The sequence below is a fragment of the Sorex araneus genome, chromosome 6 (genome assembly GCF_027595985.1).
Source record: "Sorex araneus isolate mSorAra2 chromosome 6, mSorAra2.pri, whole genome shotgun sequence".
In the NCBI taxonomy this organism is placed as follows: domain Eukaryota; kingdom Metazoa; phylum Chordata; class Mammalia; order Eulipotyphla; family Soricidae; genus Sorex; species Sorex araneus.
In genome coordinates, this window is record NC_073307.1 from 46146644 (window position 1) to 46165095 (window position 18452).

Here is an 18452-nt window from a genome sequence, read left to right on the forward strand (position 1 = left end):
TTTCCTCCATGTATCTTATAGGTTCACATCTGATATTGAGGCCTTTAACTCATTTTGATTTTTGTGCCTGGCATTAGAGAGAGGTCTGAGTCCACTGTTTTGCATGTAGCTGCCCAGCTTTCCCACTACTTGTTAAAGAGGCTTTCCTTGCTCCACTTCATTTTTTTTTGCTCCTTTATCAAAGATTAAGTTATCTTCAAAGAAGAAATACAAATGGCAAGAGGCACATAAAAATACCTAAATTGATAATCATCAGAGAGATACAAATCAAAATAATGAAATATCATCTCACACCACAGAGACTGACACACATACAAAAGAACAAGAGCAACCAGTGCTGGCACAGATGCAGGGAGAAAGGGACTCTCATTTATTGTTTGTGGGAATGCCAACTGCTCCAGCCTTTTTGGAAAATAATATAGGCATTCCTCAGAACAACTAGAAATTGAACTCTCATATGACTCAGCAATACCACTTCCGGAAATATACCCTTGAGGCCCAAAATCACACAGCAGAAATGTCATCTACATTTCTACGTTCAATGCAGCACAATTCACAATAGCCAATAACCCAAAAGTCCAAGAACAGGCGACTGGATAAAGACACTATAATCTATCTACACAGTGGAATACTATGCAGCCACCAGAGAAAATGAAGTAATGAATTTGTTTATAAATAGATGGACATGGAGCGTATCACGATGAGTGAAGTGAGTCAGAGGGGGAGAGACAGAGAGACATAGAGAGACATAGAATGATTACATTCATTTGTGAGATATGAAAAATCACAATATCAGACTAATACACAAGGACAGTAGAAACAAATGCTAAGAGGACTGGTCCAGAATTGGAAACTTGCTACAAGTGGTGGGTTGGGGGATAGAGTTAGGATAGAGAAGGGACCACTATGACAATAATAGAAATGATCACTCTTGACAAAAACTGTATGCTGAAAGTAGGTAAAGGGACAAACATGATAAAACCTTCCAGTACCTGTAGTTCAAACTGTAATGCCAGAGAGAGAGAGAAACAGAGAGACAGAGACAGAGAGAGACAGAGAGGGAGAGAGAGAGGTGAGAAAAGTCCTATAGAGGCAGGCTGGGGGGTAGAACAGGAAGAGATATTTGGGACATTGGTTGTGGGAAACTTACAATGGTGAAGGGACTGGTGTTGGAATATTGTATAACTAAAACCCAATCATGAACAACTTTGTAACTATGTATCTCATGGTAATTCAATAAAAAATATAATTTTCAAAAGCCAATATAATGGCTCTGGTAAGCTGAATCTCTAGGAAGATGGTAGATCATCTGGCTGTTAAGTGAGTTGAAGATGGGACAGCAAAGTCAAGACAGGAGTTTGATTACAGTGTGGATCCTTGAGAACAGAAACGGTAAGGGAAGAGCATTAATGATGGGGGATGGCAGGGAGAAAGGGGTCAGAGTCAGAATTACATCATTCTAAATCAAAGAGTGCTGAAATCCAAATAGGCTAAAAGGTATTAATTATTTTTTTAACATCAGTTCAACAGGGAACTTCATCAGTTTCACATAATGGGATGGATGCATGTCAGTTTATCAAAAATGAATTACAAATTTATTTAAAAGATATGACTCGCTCCTTAGTTTGCTTTTTTTTTGCTACATGAGATATTTTAAATCCCTTTCAAATTTCCCTTCTCTAAATTATCAGTATCTTTGTTCCTACAATCAAAGTAGCACTCTTAGAGACACATTTTTAATTTAATTAAACTTTTATTGATTGCCTGTGGTTTACAATGTTATTCATATTGATGTCTCATGCATATAATTCTAGCACCACAACCTTCACCAGTTTTCTAGCACCACAACCTTCACTACTTTTCCCAATGACCTCAACACCCATCTCTCAATCTCTCCTCCCAACTCTATTGTGTGGATCAGTGATCCCATTGTGTTGTCTTTGGACCTTTGTTGCTATATTTCTGTATATACAAAAGTCCCACATATGAGAGAAATCATTCTGTTGCTATTGCTGTCCTTCTAACTGACCACTCAGCATAATATCCTCTGGCTCCATCCATGTTGCTGAAATTACATAATTTTGTTCTTTCTTAGAGCTGCATAGTAGTTCACTGTGTATACATGAAGATAAACGTTTCTGAAGAGCATTGAATCTCTTCTGATTTCTCTCCCACAGATATGCTTTCTTGATTCCACTGTTGATGTTTATCTACAACCAGTTACTCTTTGATAGTAAGAAGTCAAAACTCTGATTTTAAGGTAATAATCCAGAGAAGGGGTCTAAAGGGCTATAAAATCTCTCAAGGTGCTTAAATTTATAAGCAGAATCAGCCATAATTCTTCAGATTCTCAGAATTCTTTGCGGTGACTCAATTTGTTTTTCAGAATTTCTGTCAGTAGTATAAGAATATAATTCAGTTCATTGCCGAAACAAGTCATCAGAGCATTTTATTTCAGGGATGGTGATGTTTATCTCATCCTCTACTAAAGCACTAAATAAGTGGAAAAATAATTATTATAGCTTATCTAAAATGCATACTAAATTAACATACTATTTAATTTCAAAATACTTGTGTGTATTTTCATCCTAACCTTCATGAGTCAAAAGAAATAGACTTACTATGATTAATATTAGACTCAGTTGTCTAATGGTACTGATTAGAAATGAAAGTACAAAAAAAAAATTCAGTAATTCCAGAGCACAAAAAAATGTTCATCAGATGGTTTGCTCCTCTAAACTTCTATGGTTTAAGAGACCAGGCAATTTACGTTTCACGTCAGGGATTAAACCCAGAACTCTTTGCAAGACATATGCTCTATCACTGATTTACATCACTGACCCCATAGTTCTAGCTTTTTGTTTTGTTTTGTTTTGTTTTGTTTTGTTTTGTTTGGGGGGCTGTGGAGAGCCGCCACCGGACCGTGCTTCGTGGACACCTGTTTCTTGTTAATTACACCGTGCTTCGTAGATAACACCTGATAAGGAATCAGGATGTCTTGTCACGCCACGAGCTGTAACTAGTTTATCAGCTGCAGACACTTGGGCGTAAGCAGGCAGCGAGGGGTACATAAGGAGGGAAGCTGCCTAGCTAGATGGGATTCCTCCCCGTTCGTCCCTCGTTCCTCTTCTTTCCCGTTTTGCATGAGAAGGTCTCTGAATAAATCGCTGCCAGAAGAATCTCCGGGTTGCGTGATTTCTTACAGGGGGCCACATGCAGCAATTCACAGGCCTTACCCTGGCTCTGCACTCAGGTCTCTCCTGACTGTGCTTGGAGGACCAAGGGACTGAACCTGGATAGTACCTGTGAAAGGCAAATTCTTTACTTTCTATACCATCTCTCCAACCCTATAATTCTAGCTTATTATTCAAAACACATCTTGCAAAATTCCTTTAATCCTTGCAAGTTAGAGAATGAAGTGATTCCCTGAGGTTTCAGAAAGAAAGTATCTGGGAAATGTTTGGTTATTAATATTTGGAGAGCTACATTTATGTGTTTTTTTTTTGTCTACATGATTGTTGATAGTTTGGGAGGCCAGTTTTTATTGTACTCAACTCACCATGAGGCAAATTAAATCAGAATCTTCCCAAAATATTTTTCCACTGAGCTCCACCTCAGTTTAGTCAAGCTTTTCTCATTAGTCAGATGAGAAATAAAACACTACAGGATTTTACTTGTACGTGATATATAGAGAAACCAAAAAAAAGAGAGAAATAAATAAAATTAAAAATAAACGTTCTGAAGGCAAGACCATATCAGTGCTTACCAGAAGAGGAGAGGAAGGATGGTAGGTACATTAGGTCAAAAGGGTCAATGTCAAGACTGGGGGTGTGGCCCAGAGGTATAGCACATGCCTTGCATGTATGAAGTCCTGTAACACACATACGTTTAAAAGTTATGCATAAATTTTTAATGTATAGATATTCTAGGACATGGACCATTCCTCAGGCTCTCACACCTGTGTCAGTGTGAGGGAGACCATCAGGACCACACTCAGTGGTAGGACAGCACGCAGGGCATGGTATCTATCTCTGGGCCTTGCACATGCTGGGTATGTGCTCTCCCACAGAAGCCATATCCCAAGTCCCAAACTAAACTTTTAGTGGTGAACTTGATATGCACATTTTGATTTATACTGAGGTACCCTCAAACCTATTTATTGTTAGAAATTTATGTTACTTTTATTTTTTATTATTTTATTTTTACTTTTTTTTTTTTTGCTTTTTGGGTCACACCCGGCAATGCACAGGGGTCATTCCTGGCTCATGCACTCAGGAATTACCCCTGGTGGTGCTCAGGGGACCATATGGGATGCTGGAATTCGAACCTGGGTCAGCCGCGTGCAAGGCAAACGCCCTACCCGCTGTGCTATCACTCCAGCCCCTATTTTTACTTTTTGAGTCACACCCAGTGATGCACAGGACTTAGTCCTGGCTCTGTACTCAGGAATTACTCCTAGCAGTGCTCAGGGCATCATATGGGATGCTAGGAGTCGAACCCAGGTCAGCTGGGTGCAAGGCAAACACCCTACCCACTGTGCTATTGCTCTAGTCCCAGAAATTTATGTTACTTTAAAAAAATTGATAGAGAAGTTTTTTTTCCGCAGAATGTCTCAGAAATTTCTGGATCTCTACCAGATCCTTACGTAGTTCTATTTCCGAACACCCACCACTCTTTGTCCATCTTCACCTTCAAAACTCTATCTTCTTCCTTCACATGCACCCGGCCCCCTTCTATCATGAACTTCCTAATCTATGTCCTCTGCCCCAACCTCTGCTGTCCTCCTCTTCATTCTAGCCTTTAAGCTCTTTCCACGGTACAAGTGAGTCCCTGAGTCCCAAGCTTCTAGCACCTTTCTGCCAGTCTTCTTCGAAGATACCTGATGATATTTTCCCCTCTTTCATATAAACTGATCACATTTCTGAACTTCTAGATCTGGTTTTCTGTACTTGCTCTAACCAACATTTTCCAAATGCCAACAAGTTCTCTCTTCCCCCCTCTATGTTTAAATAGTGACTCTGTTCAGTGGGAGCACTCAGTGGTGGGGCTGTGAGTTCGATCCCAGAATTACCTCACATTATTTTTAAAACAAATTTATTGAATCACCATGAGATAGTTATGAGCTTTCATTTTCGAGTTACAATCTTACAATGATCAAACACCCATCCCTCCACCAGTGCACATTCCCCACCACCAATATCCTGGGTATACCCCTCCTTTCCCACACTCCCCCTGCCTCCATGGCAAACAATATTCCCCATACTCTCTCTCTACTTTTGGGCATTATAGCTTGAAACACAGACACTGAGAGGTCATCATGTTTGGTCCATTATCTACTTTTGGCATGCATCTCCCATCCCGACTGATTCCTCCAGGGATCATTTTCTTAGTGAACCCTTCTCTATTCCATCTGCCTTCTCCCCTCCGCTCATGGAGCAGTCTTCCAGATATGGGGCAATCCCCCTGGCCCTTTTATCTATTGTCCTTGGGTGTCAGCCTCATGTGATGTTATTTATTATCAAATGATAATCCCTGCAGGGCTGCTGTTTGAGATCCCTGATGTTACAACCAAAGGGGCATGTGCTCGCTACTGCACTACAATCAAATGTGAACAATCACTACAGCTAACATGTGTGACCTTAGGAGGGTACCACGAAGTGAGCAGCCACTGCTCTGGAGTATGGGAACTCCGGTCGTCACAACAACAAGGGAAAGGGAAGGACTTTAAGACTTAATCTTCATATACAGTCTTTCTATACGCCAATGTTTGGATTTGTTTTTGAGCCACATCCGGTAATGCACATGGATTATTCTTGACTCAGTGCTCAGGGGACCATTTGGCATCAGGGATTGAACTCAGAGTTTCAACATACGGAGCATATGAAGCATATGCTCTAGTCCCCTGAGCTTTCTCCTCAGTCATACAGATTAAATTGTTTTGTTTAGTTGTTTGTTTGGGGGGGCACACCCAGTTGTGCTCAGGGCTTACTCCTGGTCTGTGCTCCGGGATCACACCTGGTGGTAATAAGGAGCAATTTGAAGTTCCCACCAAATCTAACCTGGGACCCCCAAATCAAACCTATGTCAGACACATGCAAAGCAAATGCCCTACTCTCTGTACTATGTTTCCAGTCCAAAAATCAGCTCTTAAGGTCATGGAGTGCAGTAATTATAAATAATGAAAATGGTGACATTTGAAATAAGATGAGGCTAAAAATGGCAGTCAAATTGTTGGGAATGAAACCTTATAATAAATAGGCATCTCTACCTGATATGCATAAAAGCGTGATACTATTAAAAATTAAAAGATGAGTACTTTGCAAAAAATCTCTTGCAAGAACTGAAATTAATAAAGCCATTTTATAATGAGTTAAGGAGCAAGTGAGTGGGTAGAAGAGAAGGGGGGTGGGGAGATTATTCTTACAGTTCTTTAGAAATGCAAATAAGGACATTGCCTGAACATCATTACCTGACTGATAATATAGTAATCACTTAACAGGTATTTATTTAGAAACCTGTTCCAATTCCTTAATTGAAAAAAAGGTCTTAAATTCAGCACAATTTTGGTATACGGCAATAAAACACTTTTCCAGGGAGAAGATAGCTGATACCAAGTATCACTGTATGGCCTGTAAAACTGGAAATATTTTTTAACCACTGTTTTAAAAAGTTAAAAGACAAAATTAAAAGCTTTTAGGAGCCAGACCGTGGCCATGGAAGGAAACTTTAAATAAAATGTGGCTTTTTTTCCCCACACAGTAGGGTTTATGGTGACCTTGGTACAGTGGAGTTCACTCAGTTTCTCAAAGACATTGTAGTTAAATTTTAGAAACGTAGGCAGACCCAACCAACATGTGCCAGGACTTCCATTTGGGAGTCTTTATGTGAAAATGTTTAAAGATAGGACCTCTACAAAAGAAATTCTTATCCAAACAAACTGTCCAACTCAAACACTAGATTCTTCCATCAAGCAGGCTTGGGTGAAAATACTAGTTTCACTTCTTACCAGAAATATGGCTAGACAGTCCCTCCCAGTCTCACCTCTTGATGGAACAAACGAAACACAGTCGACTGTTGATGAATGTCTTTGGCTCGGGTTGCTATAAGAGAAGGTCTAGGCAGGAGGCTAAAGCCCAAGTATCAGGGTCTCACAGATCTGGGAATTGAATAGGTCAAGATCACGGGTAGATCTAGCATCACTGTATCACTGTCATTTCGTTGCTCATCAGTTTGCTTGAGCGGGCACCGGTAACGTCTCCAGTGTGAGACTTGTTATTACTGTTTTTGGCATATTGAATACTCCTAGCATAGAGAAGTCTATTTTCTCATCGTCTCTTTTATAGTGAGAATCAGAGAGCTTAAAGGCACCAATCCCGTTCATGAAAGCAGAGCACATGGGACCTAATTGTGCCCCCAAAAGTACCACTTCCTAATATCATTATCTGTTTTGGAGCAGGACTTTGACATATGAATTAAGGGAGAGGATGGGATACAATCATAATATTAGTAAGGGACTCACATATTTGTAAGAATTAAATGAGATCACAGAGACCATATGCTTGGAGGAACACCTAAGTGAAAACAAACCACTTTCATCAAACATTTGAAGTAGTTGATAACTGTAGCACTGTAGCACTGTTGTCCCATTGTTCATCGATTTGCTTGAGCAGGCACCAGTAATGTCTCCATTGTGAGACTTGTTGTTACTGTTTTTTGGCATATTGAACATGTCATCAGTAGCTTGCCAGGTTCTGCTGTGCGGCGGGATACTCTCGTTAGCTTGCTGGGCTCTCCGAGAGGGACGGAAGAATCAAACCTGGGTCAGCCACGTGCAAGGCAAACAGCCTACCCACTATGCAATCGCTCCAGTCCAGTTGATAACAAGTGATTAAATATTTTTCTATTATTCTCTAAACATGTTAACTGACACATTGGTCTAAACATGTTTATCTAAATTGGCATTGAAATTTCTTTAGAAAATAGCTTGCTATCTTTATGTAGTTAGGAAATAATTTGTAAAATAGCAATCATTTGGGAAACAATATTAAGATTTAACCTCATGGTAAGCTAAACCACTCCTTAGCTTGTTCTTTCTTTCTTTCTTTCTTTCTTTCTTTCTTTCTTTCTTTCTTTCTTTCTTTCTTTCTTTCTTTCTTTCTTTTTTTCTTTCTTTCTCTCTTTCTCTCTCTTCTTTCTTTCTTTCTTTCTTTCTTTCTTTCTTTCTTTCTTTCTTTCTTTCTTTCTTTCTTTCTCTTTTTCTCTCTTCTTTCCTTCTTTCTTTCTTTCTTTCTTTCTTTCTTTCTTTTTTTCTTTCTTTCTCTCTTTCTCTCTCTCTTCTTTCTTTCTGTCTTTCTTTTTTTCTTTCTTTCCTTCTTTCTCTTTTTCTGTCTTCTTTCTTTCTTTCTTTCTTTCTTTCTTTCTTTCTTTCTTTCTTTCTTTCTTTTTTCTTTCTTTTTTTGATCACTGTACCTTTAGCAACTAGAAGAAACTACAAACGCAAGTTGAAATCATTGAAATCCATATCTCTGTGTCTTGGAAGTAGTATGGTGTTATTAGCATCTAGAGGATTGCCAGTGTATTTCCACAAGCAGAAAATTTCAGATTGTAAGAGAGTGTCAGTTTAGAGATGTAAATATATCATGGTTCCTCTAGTAGTTTTTCTGAGGCCTCTAGTCTGAAGCATCTAGTGACCCCATAAGGCACAGGGGTTTTCCACCACAAGGTGAGGTACAACTTTTATTCACTATGATCTAATCAGAGACTAACTGAATAATCACCATTTTATCAGGCAAGCAATAAAATTGAGTATTATTCTCATTTACATTTCTAAAGCAACACAAAAATAACCCTTTTAAGTGGCACCCACTCACTTTCTCCTTATATGCTAATGCGTGTCACAATTTCAAAGCCTGACAAGAGAGGTTTCTTGCAAAAACAATTCCACTGCTCAAAGTTGCACATATTCACTATTCTCATTGCCAGGTTACAACGTGAACTAACTCGGAATAAAAATCATAAGTCTTTACTTCTGAAATTTATTTTTCTTTTTGGATCACACCCGGCGATGCACAGGGGTTACTCCTGGCTCTGCACTCAGGAATTACTCCTGGCAGTGCTCGGGGGACCATATGAGATGCTGGGAACCGAACCCAGGACAAATCATAAGCCTTTACAGTGGACAGTTTGTATATATTAATTTCAGGTGGTACAAATTATTTCAAGACTTTAGCATTAAACATTCAACTTCATTTTCAGACTTGAGTGAACTACATGTATTACCACCAATGTTAAATTAAATACCAATTCCCTTACTTAAAAAAAGTTCTTTTTCTCTACACCAAAGTTGTATCATTTCAATTAATTCTTGTAGTCAGTTTTGGTTTCCAATTAATTTAATTTCTTGATTTTTATAGTGAATTACAACCCAGGGCCATGACAAAGCTGAGATTACTTAATTAAATCCAACTACTCACTTTTTTAATTAAAGTTGTCACATGAGTACACCTGGTGAATACAATTCCATTAAGGGTATGTATTTATGTTTAATTTCACCTTTAATGTTTATTTATATGTTTCTGTATTTTATATAGATTTTTGCCATTTTGATCTTTTCAAAATGTTTAGTGGCTCCCTAACATATAGCATTCTCCCAAAAGGAGAAGCAAAGATTCTAAAATAAAGCTATTTTTTTAATTCCTTTATCCTTTTTTGCTCTTTCTATTATTTCATTTTTAAGTGGTTTATAAAAATAAATTAAGTCTCTTTAAGAAAGCATGCAAAGGAAAACAAAGGAACTAAGATGAAGTTGGAAAAAGGGGGTTGGAAATATAAAATAAAAGCATCTTAAAACCATAGTATGTTCCTGGAGATCATCTGTACTGTGAATAATAATTATAAACTTGGCTCCTAGAAACCTTAGTGAAGAAAGGAAGATGCTATAGTCATGTGATTCACCATACCTATGAAATGCTTTCTTGGTTGCTAATGGGAAATAATCATGAGAAATCTCAACAGCTGTGCAGAAGAGGAACCGTCATCAACCAGGATGTTCTTGTTCCAGAGAATACTCTGCTGGTTCTGAGCACAGAACCTCAGCACTAGTTTGGCAAATATTGTCAGAAGAGGTCCATGAAGCACCCCTGAGCACTTATTAGGAGCACTGCCTATCCCAAATCAAGTCTTAAGTAAAGTAAATAAACTTTTATCCACTCAAAGTGTTTAGGGTCACTATCCTGAGAAATCTCAAAAAGCAAGTCTGTGCTTCTATGTTCTCTGCTTCATCTTCCTCCATGACACTATACTTTCTTGGTATGAGAAACGGATAGGAAAAATCCATAGACAGCAGTAAACAGCAGAAAGAGAAGGTTGAAGACCTGGTGGACTTCTGTATCACATGACCCTTCAGATCATGTGTCAGTCTGGTAGTGAAAACAAAACTGAGAGTGGAAGCTGCCTCTGAGTGTGTCTGTGCCACAGGAAGTCACCTCACAGGTTAGGGACAGCCTTGGCTGTAAAATTGCCCCAGGCTCAGTCTACAGACCCAAGCTGATGCCGGTGTACACAGTACCTGCAGCAAAACCATCAAAGTACTGTATCCAGTTTCCTTTCTCAGGCCTCTGAAAAAGAATCCAGATGTTCCAAAAGGAACAAACAATCCAAAATCCAACATCAGTAATTGTCACATTACCTGGCAAGAGCTGTCTGCTGACTGCTAAGTTTGCCAGACACTGTTTACCAAGGGAGAGGATTCATCGGAACTTACCTCTCCAACCACACCCTGACTCTCTGCTGCCTTTTCATCATGAGTCCGTCCTCTGCATCTCCATCTCCCACTCTCTGCAGCAGAGGTCCAGGAGAGAAACACTTACAATGCTTCTCAATTACTGCCTTGGGAGGTCTTATCCAATAGAACTCCTAGTATGTCTCCCTAATAGCACTGCAGCACTGTCATCCCATTGTTCATCGATTTGCTTATACGGGCACCAGTAACATCTCCATTGTGAGACTTGTTGTAACTTTTTTTGACATATCGAATTCGCCACAGGTAGCTTGCCAGGCCTGCTGTGTGGGCAGGATACTCTCGGTAGCTTGCTGGGTTCTCTGAGAGGGATAAAGGAATCAAACTGGGGTCGACCACATGCAAGGCAAACGCCCTACATGCTGTGCTATCGGTCCAGTTCACATCTCCTTAATAAGTCCTCCCCCCCACCCTTTAATGCCTTTGTGTGATCATCTGCTAGCTAGCTCCTAAAATCCTAAAGAATAGTTACCAAGATTAACTCTTGGTTCATAGCTTAGAGGCTTAACTAATGATGTAGTGAAAACAAATGAAGGGCTCCTCAGTTATTTTCACTTCAGTCACGATCACCAAATCCCATTAACCGTCGATTTCTCGAGCGGGTTCAGTAACCTCTCCATTCGTCCTTTCCCTGAGATCTTAGTAGTCTCTCTCGACTCGGCCCTCCCAACGATGTCGCACTGAAGGCTCTTTCAGGGTCAGGGGAATGAGATCCAGCTTGTTACTCCATATTCATATGGCTTTAGCATATGAATATACCATGGGAAGCTTTTAATGCTGTCCCATATATTTGTTTACCCCATTTGCCTGGTAGCAGTTGGGTTTATCTACGCTCTCTAAGTATGTTTTTCCACGAGTAAGTGAAAATAGGTTGAGATTATTAACCTATTTTCACTTACTCGTGGAAAAACATACATAGAGAGCGTAGATAAACCTAACTGCTAGCAGGCAAATGGGGTGAACACTGGTGGCATTTTGTCTACCCAGTCCCATTTTCAAGAAGTACGTATTTCTTTGGAGGACTTAACACTCTGTGACATATCATCTTCCTGAGTACCACCTGTCACCCAATATGAGGCCTAGACACACATGATCTTCTTAGCATGGACAAGCAGGTGCCACCTCCCAGAACTGTTTGGAGATCTCGTTGGATTTTGTTTGTTGATTTTCCATGCCTGGGATAAAATCCAGGCCATCACACATCTGGGGCATATGCTTCATATCCTGCTGAGCCTTATCTCAGACTCTTGAGTCATACATAGAAAGAGGAAGTGGTCAACGTTACCCACGATACACAAAGAATGGTCATTTCTTTCTAAGGTTGACCAGATCCTAGGTCTCCATGAGCTCTCAGTGTTCTTCATTTTAAAGTCTAGTACTTCAGCATGTTTCAGCCTGTGCAATGAAGCATCTCCCCAAGAAATTGACTATGCTAGGAGTGCTTATTGTCAATATTGCTGACAGATCTGTAATGTCAATGATCAAGCTAAATTAGAAGATTCAACTAAGTGAAACCAATAATAATAATAATTATTATTATTATAATGTAGCCAGTATGACCCAACAAAATATTTTAATGCCTGACATTTTATTATACCAACGTGTCAACAATTATAATATCATTTTATTGTGTTTCACTGTACATTGTTACCAGATAAAAATTGTCTGGACTTTATCAATTTTATGGACTGCAGAACTTAACTTTCTTTCATATTTCTAAAATCTGACTGGGGTTGGGGGCATGTTTGCATATGCAGCCTCTCTTCCAAACCACATTTGCCCTGTAACCCAGACAGGAATATTACCCATCTTACTGTCTCTCTCACTCTCTCACTATCCCTCTTTTTTATTCTTTCTTTTTGCTCTCTCTCTCCCTTTCATCATCTTCTCCCTTTTCTTCTTTCCCTTCCCCTCTCTATCTTCCTCTTCTCTCCTTCTCCTTCCTTTATTTTCTTCCTCTACCTCTTTCCACCCTCTCTCCATCTTCCTTTCTCTCCCACTCTCCCTCTCTTTCTCTTTCTTTCATCCCTGCCCCCTCTTTCTCTATCATCTCTCTCTCCTTTCTCTCCTACTTCTTTCTCTCTATTCCTTTTCCCCTTTCTCCCTCTCTCATCTCTCATTTCCTCTCTCCTCTCTTTCCCTCTCTTTTCTCTCTATTTCTCTTTATCCTCTTTCTTTCATATCACAATGGGGAGTAATTTAGTTACAAGACAGCTAGATTTATTTTGTGTCATAGTTACATACGTTGTAAATTAGAGAAAACAATAATTACAAACTTGACAAGATTGCTTTAAAACTTAAATGGGAAAATACATGTTAGGTTTACAGTGCATAATAACCTCACCCCCAGTAAACAGTCAGTACTCAATTCTTAACGAAGTTGGGAAGAATTAATGAAGAACTGGGTCCTGTGACAGGTCAGCTTACACATAGCAGACATTTAGAGCAAGGGCTCAGAGAGCTCGTACAGTGGAAAGGACCCTGCCTTGGATACAGCTAACCTGGGTTCACTCCTGGCACTGTATATAATCTTTGGAGTGAACCCTGAGCAGAGTCAGAAATAAGGCCTGTGCACTGCTGAGTGTGGCCCCCCAAAACAAAAAGGTAGACATTTAAAACGAAGACAGTGGCCTCACAATGGCCAGGCCACCAAACCCTCATGGGTTCTACGCGATATCCAGACTCTCATTCTCTGAGTGTTTATTTTCCAACCATCTCTCTCTTCACTCTTCACTCCTCATGCTGTCTTCTGAACGAGCAAATAAATGTCCTCTCCTGTGCCAAGAATCTGAGTTCTTCAGTTCTCACTTCACCAAGTGAAGACCCAAGTTTTCTTAAGCCCTCAAAATACCTAGCTTCTAACCTTAAAATGATAGCATTTATTCTGTCCAGTTACACCGAGAGCAATAGTTTCTGGACCCCTGTCAGAAGCATGGTATCTTTGTGATGTTTTTCCACATTCATTTTTTGGAAAATATTGTAAAATAAAATTTTTATTTACATGACTTAAATATCAATAAAGGCTTATTGTAGCAACATTGGTTTGTAGTGTGCATGCATGTGAACACATATATGCATCTATTTGTGTTTATATATGTGTGTATGTGTTTTTCAAATATGCAACATTGTAATTCCATATCTGTAGATTCTATATAACATCACCAAAAATGTCTAGTTTCCATGCATCACCGAATACTTGATCCCTCTTTACCATTTTACTCATCTTTAGGCCTCTTTCTCCCATGTTAAATAAACTTACTTTCCAAATATAAATAACCATATTTTAAAAGAAATCTTTATTGTTTATTTATTGTTACTAGCAAAATAGTATTATCATATTTCTCACTATTTTAAGGTTACCTTAAATTTTGAATTAACTTCACTGTCACTGTCACTGTCATCCCATTGCTCATCGATTTCCTCGAGTGGGCACCAGTAACTTCTCCATTGTGAGACTCATTGTTACTGTTTTTGACATATTGAATACGCCATGGGTAGCTTGCCAGGCTCTCCAAAAGGGGCAGAGAAATTGAACCCAGGTGGGCCAAGTGCAAGGCAAATGCCTTACCAGCTGCACTATTGCTCCAGCCCTTGAGTTAACTTCAAAATTAATATTCTTTTGAAAATAAAAGGTATACTACCTAACATGGATTTGGGAAGTGCATCATGATGTGGAAAGTATGAATCCTAAAAATACCCTTTAGGGTCAGAGAGATAGTGCAAGAGGTGGGGCACTTGCCTTTCATGTGGCTTTGGTGATTAGAACCCTGGTTCAAATCTCTAGCACTGCATGTGGTCAGTCCTCTGAGCACCAGCAGGTGTGTGTGTGTGTGTGTGTGTGTGTGTGTGTGTGTGTGTGTGTGCTCAAGCGTACGCATGTATGGGTGTGTATGTTTGGGGGGTAAGTTGGGTCATTCCTGAGCACAGAACCAGGAGTAGCCTCTGAGCATCACTGGTTATGGGCTCAAAACCCTCTCGCCATGCCATGTCCTTTATTATATACTCGCAGAGGCTGTAATGAGGATAAAATGGGAAGAAATTTTGTGGTATTTGTATAGTAGGAAGTTGATACTGTGGATTGGGAGAGGGTGTGGATGAAGATGAGCATACATTGACAGGCTTAGGTTAGAAACATGACAGAGAGGACAGTTCAGAGACAAGATTGAGGGGGAGGGTTAGCAGTGTCCTGCATCTGGCACTGGTATTGCTCCATAGCACTGAGAGAAATGGCTCCTGCTCATTTAATTGAATTGTACTCTGCCAACATTATGCTAACATAAATGAAAAAATAAAATTTAGAAATATTAAGGATCACAAAATTGGGGTAACCACCAAGAAATGCATTTTAACAAATGGACCCAGTTTTATACAGTGTCTGAATCTTAAGAACAATTCTCTACCCTCATTGCCAGTGTCAACTTTGACCTTTGAATGAACAAAAATAAATCAGGATTCTCTACATTCCACTGTGCTTTTCTTTAGAAAAATAATTTCACAAAATTTTAGATAAAAATGTAGCACAGGCATCTAAAAATTCGTGTTAAAGTCCGAAGACTGCATCAAGCTCATGTGTTGGGTAAATAACAAAGTCCATGACATCACTAGAAGGGATACATGCTTTATTGCCGACTATAAAGAGTTTCTGTGCACAGCAGGAGTACAAAAACAACCTGATTTGAAATGCTTGTAGGACAACAGAAACTGCTTTATCACCCCCCTTCATTAAATATCCACCATGTGTCTATGATTCTGCAGTAAAGACATTCTTGGCTCAAGGGATGGCAGATCAAGGTGGCAGCACATCTTAGAAACCTGGCCCACTTATTATCTGTTGAGCTACTAGGCAGATCCCCTCTATCATGTTACTCTACAGTATCAGACACTGAGGCCGAGTTTCTGAAGTCTATGACTAAAAGAAATCTGCTTTTCTACAAATATCTACCAAAGGTAAAACTTGCTGGGATTGCACCAGGCTTGTATTCTCTTAGGATGTCTCCTTTCTTTTGATACCAATGGGTAGTTTTCAGCCACAGATGCCATTTCATAAGATTTAAGCCTTATAAATTACTATTTTACTTGATTATGCTAAATAAAATGCATATACCTTTAAGGTTAAAAAAAGCACTTCACCCTATTAGCCTTACTATCATTTGATCTCCAAGAGTTGCAGCAAGTTACAAGAGAAGACGACAAAATCACTTAGCATTCTGTAACTATCCCTAATGCAACCATATGCCATCTAATATCATGACTAGGTTGGAAAATAACACCAGAAAGCTAGAACCTGTAAAAATAAGCTATTTGAAATGTATATATTTAAGGTTTAAATGCATATCTACTCATAAGTGGTTTTTTTTGTGCCTTTAAATGGATCTTTTTTTCTGTTACAGAAGATAATACAGAGATTGAATATGCATCTTCCTTTTCTTTGCATGTAACAATATCTTTTATAGTGCAGACTTTCTCTACAGGTATCCAGAAACATTTACAGTCATATTATATTTATTATTTGAGCAAAAGTGAAAAAAATTAATCACAGTATCACATTGATGATTTAATAGATAACACTGAAGAGAGTCCACATCAATAAGCTCATGATATAACATATTTTTCAGAAACCCAATATTATGCATGACCATAATTTATAGCATAACATATAAAGAACTGCAACATACCTCACATTAGCATCAAGCTCGTCCATAACAGGAAATCAGCATGGGTGAGTTGGATTTCAGTGCCCACAGAGTCCTAGGATGGGGGAATAAAATAAAGTTTAGGTGAAGAGGTAATGTAAGAAAATTAATTTCTTGTTACTAGAAAAAGAAGCCAAATAATGTGCTTCCAACTTAGTCCTATAGAGAAGAAGAAGAGGAAGAAGAAGAAGAAGAAGAAGAAGAAGAAGAAGAAGAAGAAGAAGAAGAAGAAGAAGAAGAAGAAGAAGAAGAAGAAGAAGAAGAGGAGGAGGAGGAGGAGGAGGAGGAGGAGGAGGAGGAGGAGGAGGAGGAGGAGGAGGAGAAGAAGAAGAAGAAGAAGAAGAAGCAGCTAATGACATTGGATTATGGCGTAGTTGAGTATTACATAATTAAAAAAATGTTATGAATCTCCTGGAGATGAAAACATCAGGTACCTCTTTTTACTTTTATTTATATGATCTGCATGAGGATGCTCACTAGTAAAAGCTAATAACTATATTGTTGTTCTGATTAAAATAGTATGTAACTGAAAAATTGTCACTCATGTTGCTTTTTATATGGAATTTTAGTCTTTTCTAAAGTCTTTTTTTGGTAATCATAGAACTCCTTTCTGTGTGGGTAATCATAACTTGTTGACAACATAATGGACTCTCGACAACTCTTCAGAAAAAACACCAGTGGAGCAAGAGAATCTCCTTACAAAAATGAACTTTTGCTTAAATTTGCCGATGACTGTCTGTTCTCTCTTTACCTGAGAGTGAGATCTTTGCTTTCAAGTTTGCAACTGCCCTCCCTCTGCCTCAAATCCTAGCACTAGTGAGGATCACGTGACTAGGAGCTGACCCGTCAGGACATTGGTCCCTGTCTAGCCCAAATAATTCACCAGCTAAATTTGTGAAAACTTCTCTTTGCATCGCTATTGCCAAATTAATAAAAGTTGCATCTGTTGCATCTGATGACAATGTGTTGTGTTTCATCTCCCTGACACTTTGTGGTGAGAAGCTATCTGAGAATGAGGCTAGCACAAAGGATGCAGAGTTACAAGAGAATTCAGTGTCCTGCTGATACAATCTAAGGCTAAAAAGTTTAGAACAGTTTATCCTTGAACTTCCCAACTATAAGCCAAAGAAATTTCTTGTTTCCTCCTCCTGAAGTCAGTTTGAGTTGGTTATCAGTCATAATTGCAACTAAAATAATCTTGAATCATACACAAAAACAATACTTGTGTAGCGATTTAAAGGAAGCAAAGAAAACCAGTTAAACAAAAGAAAATCAGTGAAAAATTCATTTCATTAAAACTGCCTTTGAAAAAATTAATCATTTTATTATATAAGAATATTGTTATATATTTCTCTTCAAAACCCAGAAAGCAGATTTAAAATGATTGCCATTTAGCAACTTAGAAAGACAGCATGCATTTTGCCAGAGAGACAGGAACAAAGGATGAATTAGAAATTATAACCATTCTGGGGAGAGGGCAACTCAGATAGAGAAGGGAACACCAAGCAAAATGTGGTTGGAGGCTATGCTGGGGGGGGGAAGGGTGATGCATGCTGAATGTAGACTAGAGACTGAACACAATGGCCACTCAACACCTTTATTGCAAACCACAACACCTAATTAGAGAGAGAACAAAAGGGAATACCCTGCCACAGTGGCAGGGTGGGGTGGGAGGGAGATGGGATTGAGGAGGGTGGGAGGGATGCTGGGTTTATTTGTGGTGGAGAATGGGCACTGGTGAAGGGATGGGTTCTCGAACTTCGTATGAGGGAAACATGAGCACAAAAATGTATAAATCTGTAACTGTACCCTCAAAAAAATAAATAAATAAATTTTAAAAATAAATTATAACCTATTTTGATTTTATTAATCCATTAACTTATTATTTTCTGTTGTGAGTATGAACACAGTGACCCTTCAAGTTGGGAAGATTGCTTACAGTGAGAAGGGTCTACAAGGAA

The 18452-nt window shown here is 39.0% G+C and overlaps 1 protein-coding gene across 5 annotated transcripts in view; it reads right to left on the reverse strand.

The window, feature by feature from the left end:
- The window catches only part of HTR4 (5-hydroxytryptamine receptor 4), a 210323-nt gene that overhangs the window by 172955 nt on the left and 18916 nt on the right, over window positions 1-18452 (reverse strand). For all 5 annotated transcript variants that reach the window (XM_055142395.1, XM_055142394.1, XM_055142393.1 and 2 more), the window contains exon 2: window positions 16474-16546. In XM_055142395.1, the coding sequence (XP_054998370.1) occupies window positions 16474-16499 (26 nt within the window). In that variant the 5' untranslated portion in view covers window positions 16500-16546. The remainder of the gene's footprint in view (window positions 1-16473; window positions 16547-18452) is intronic.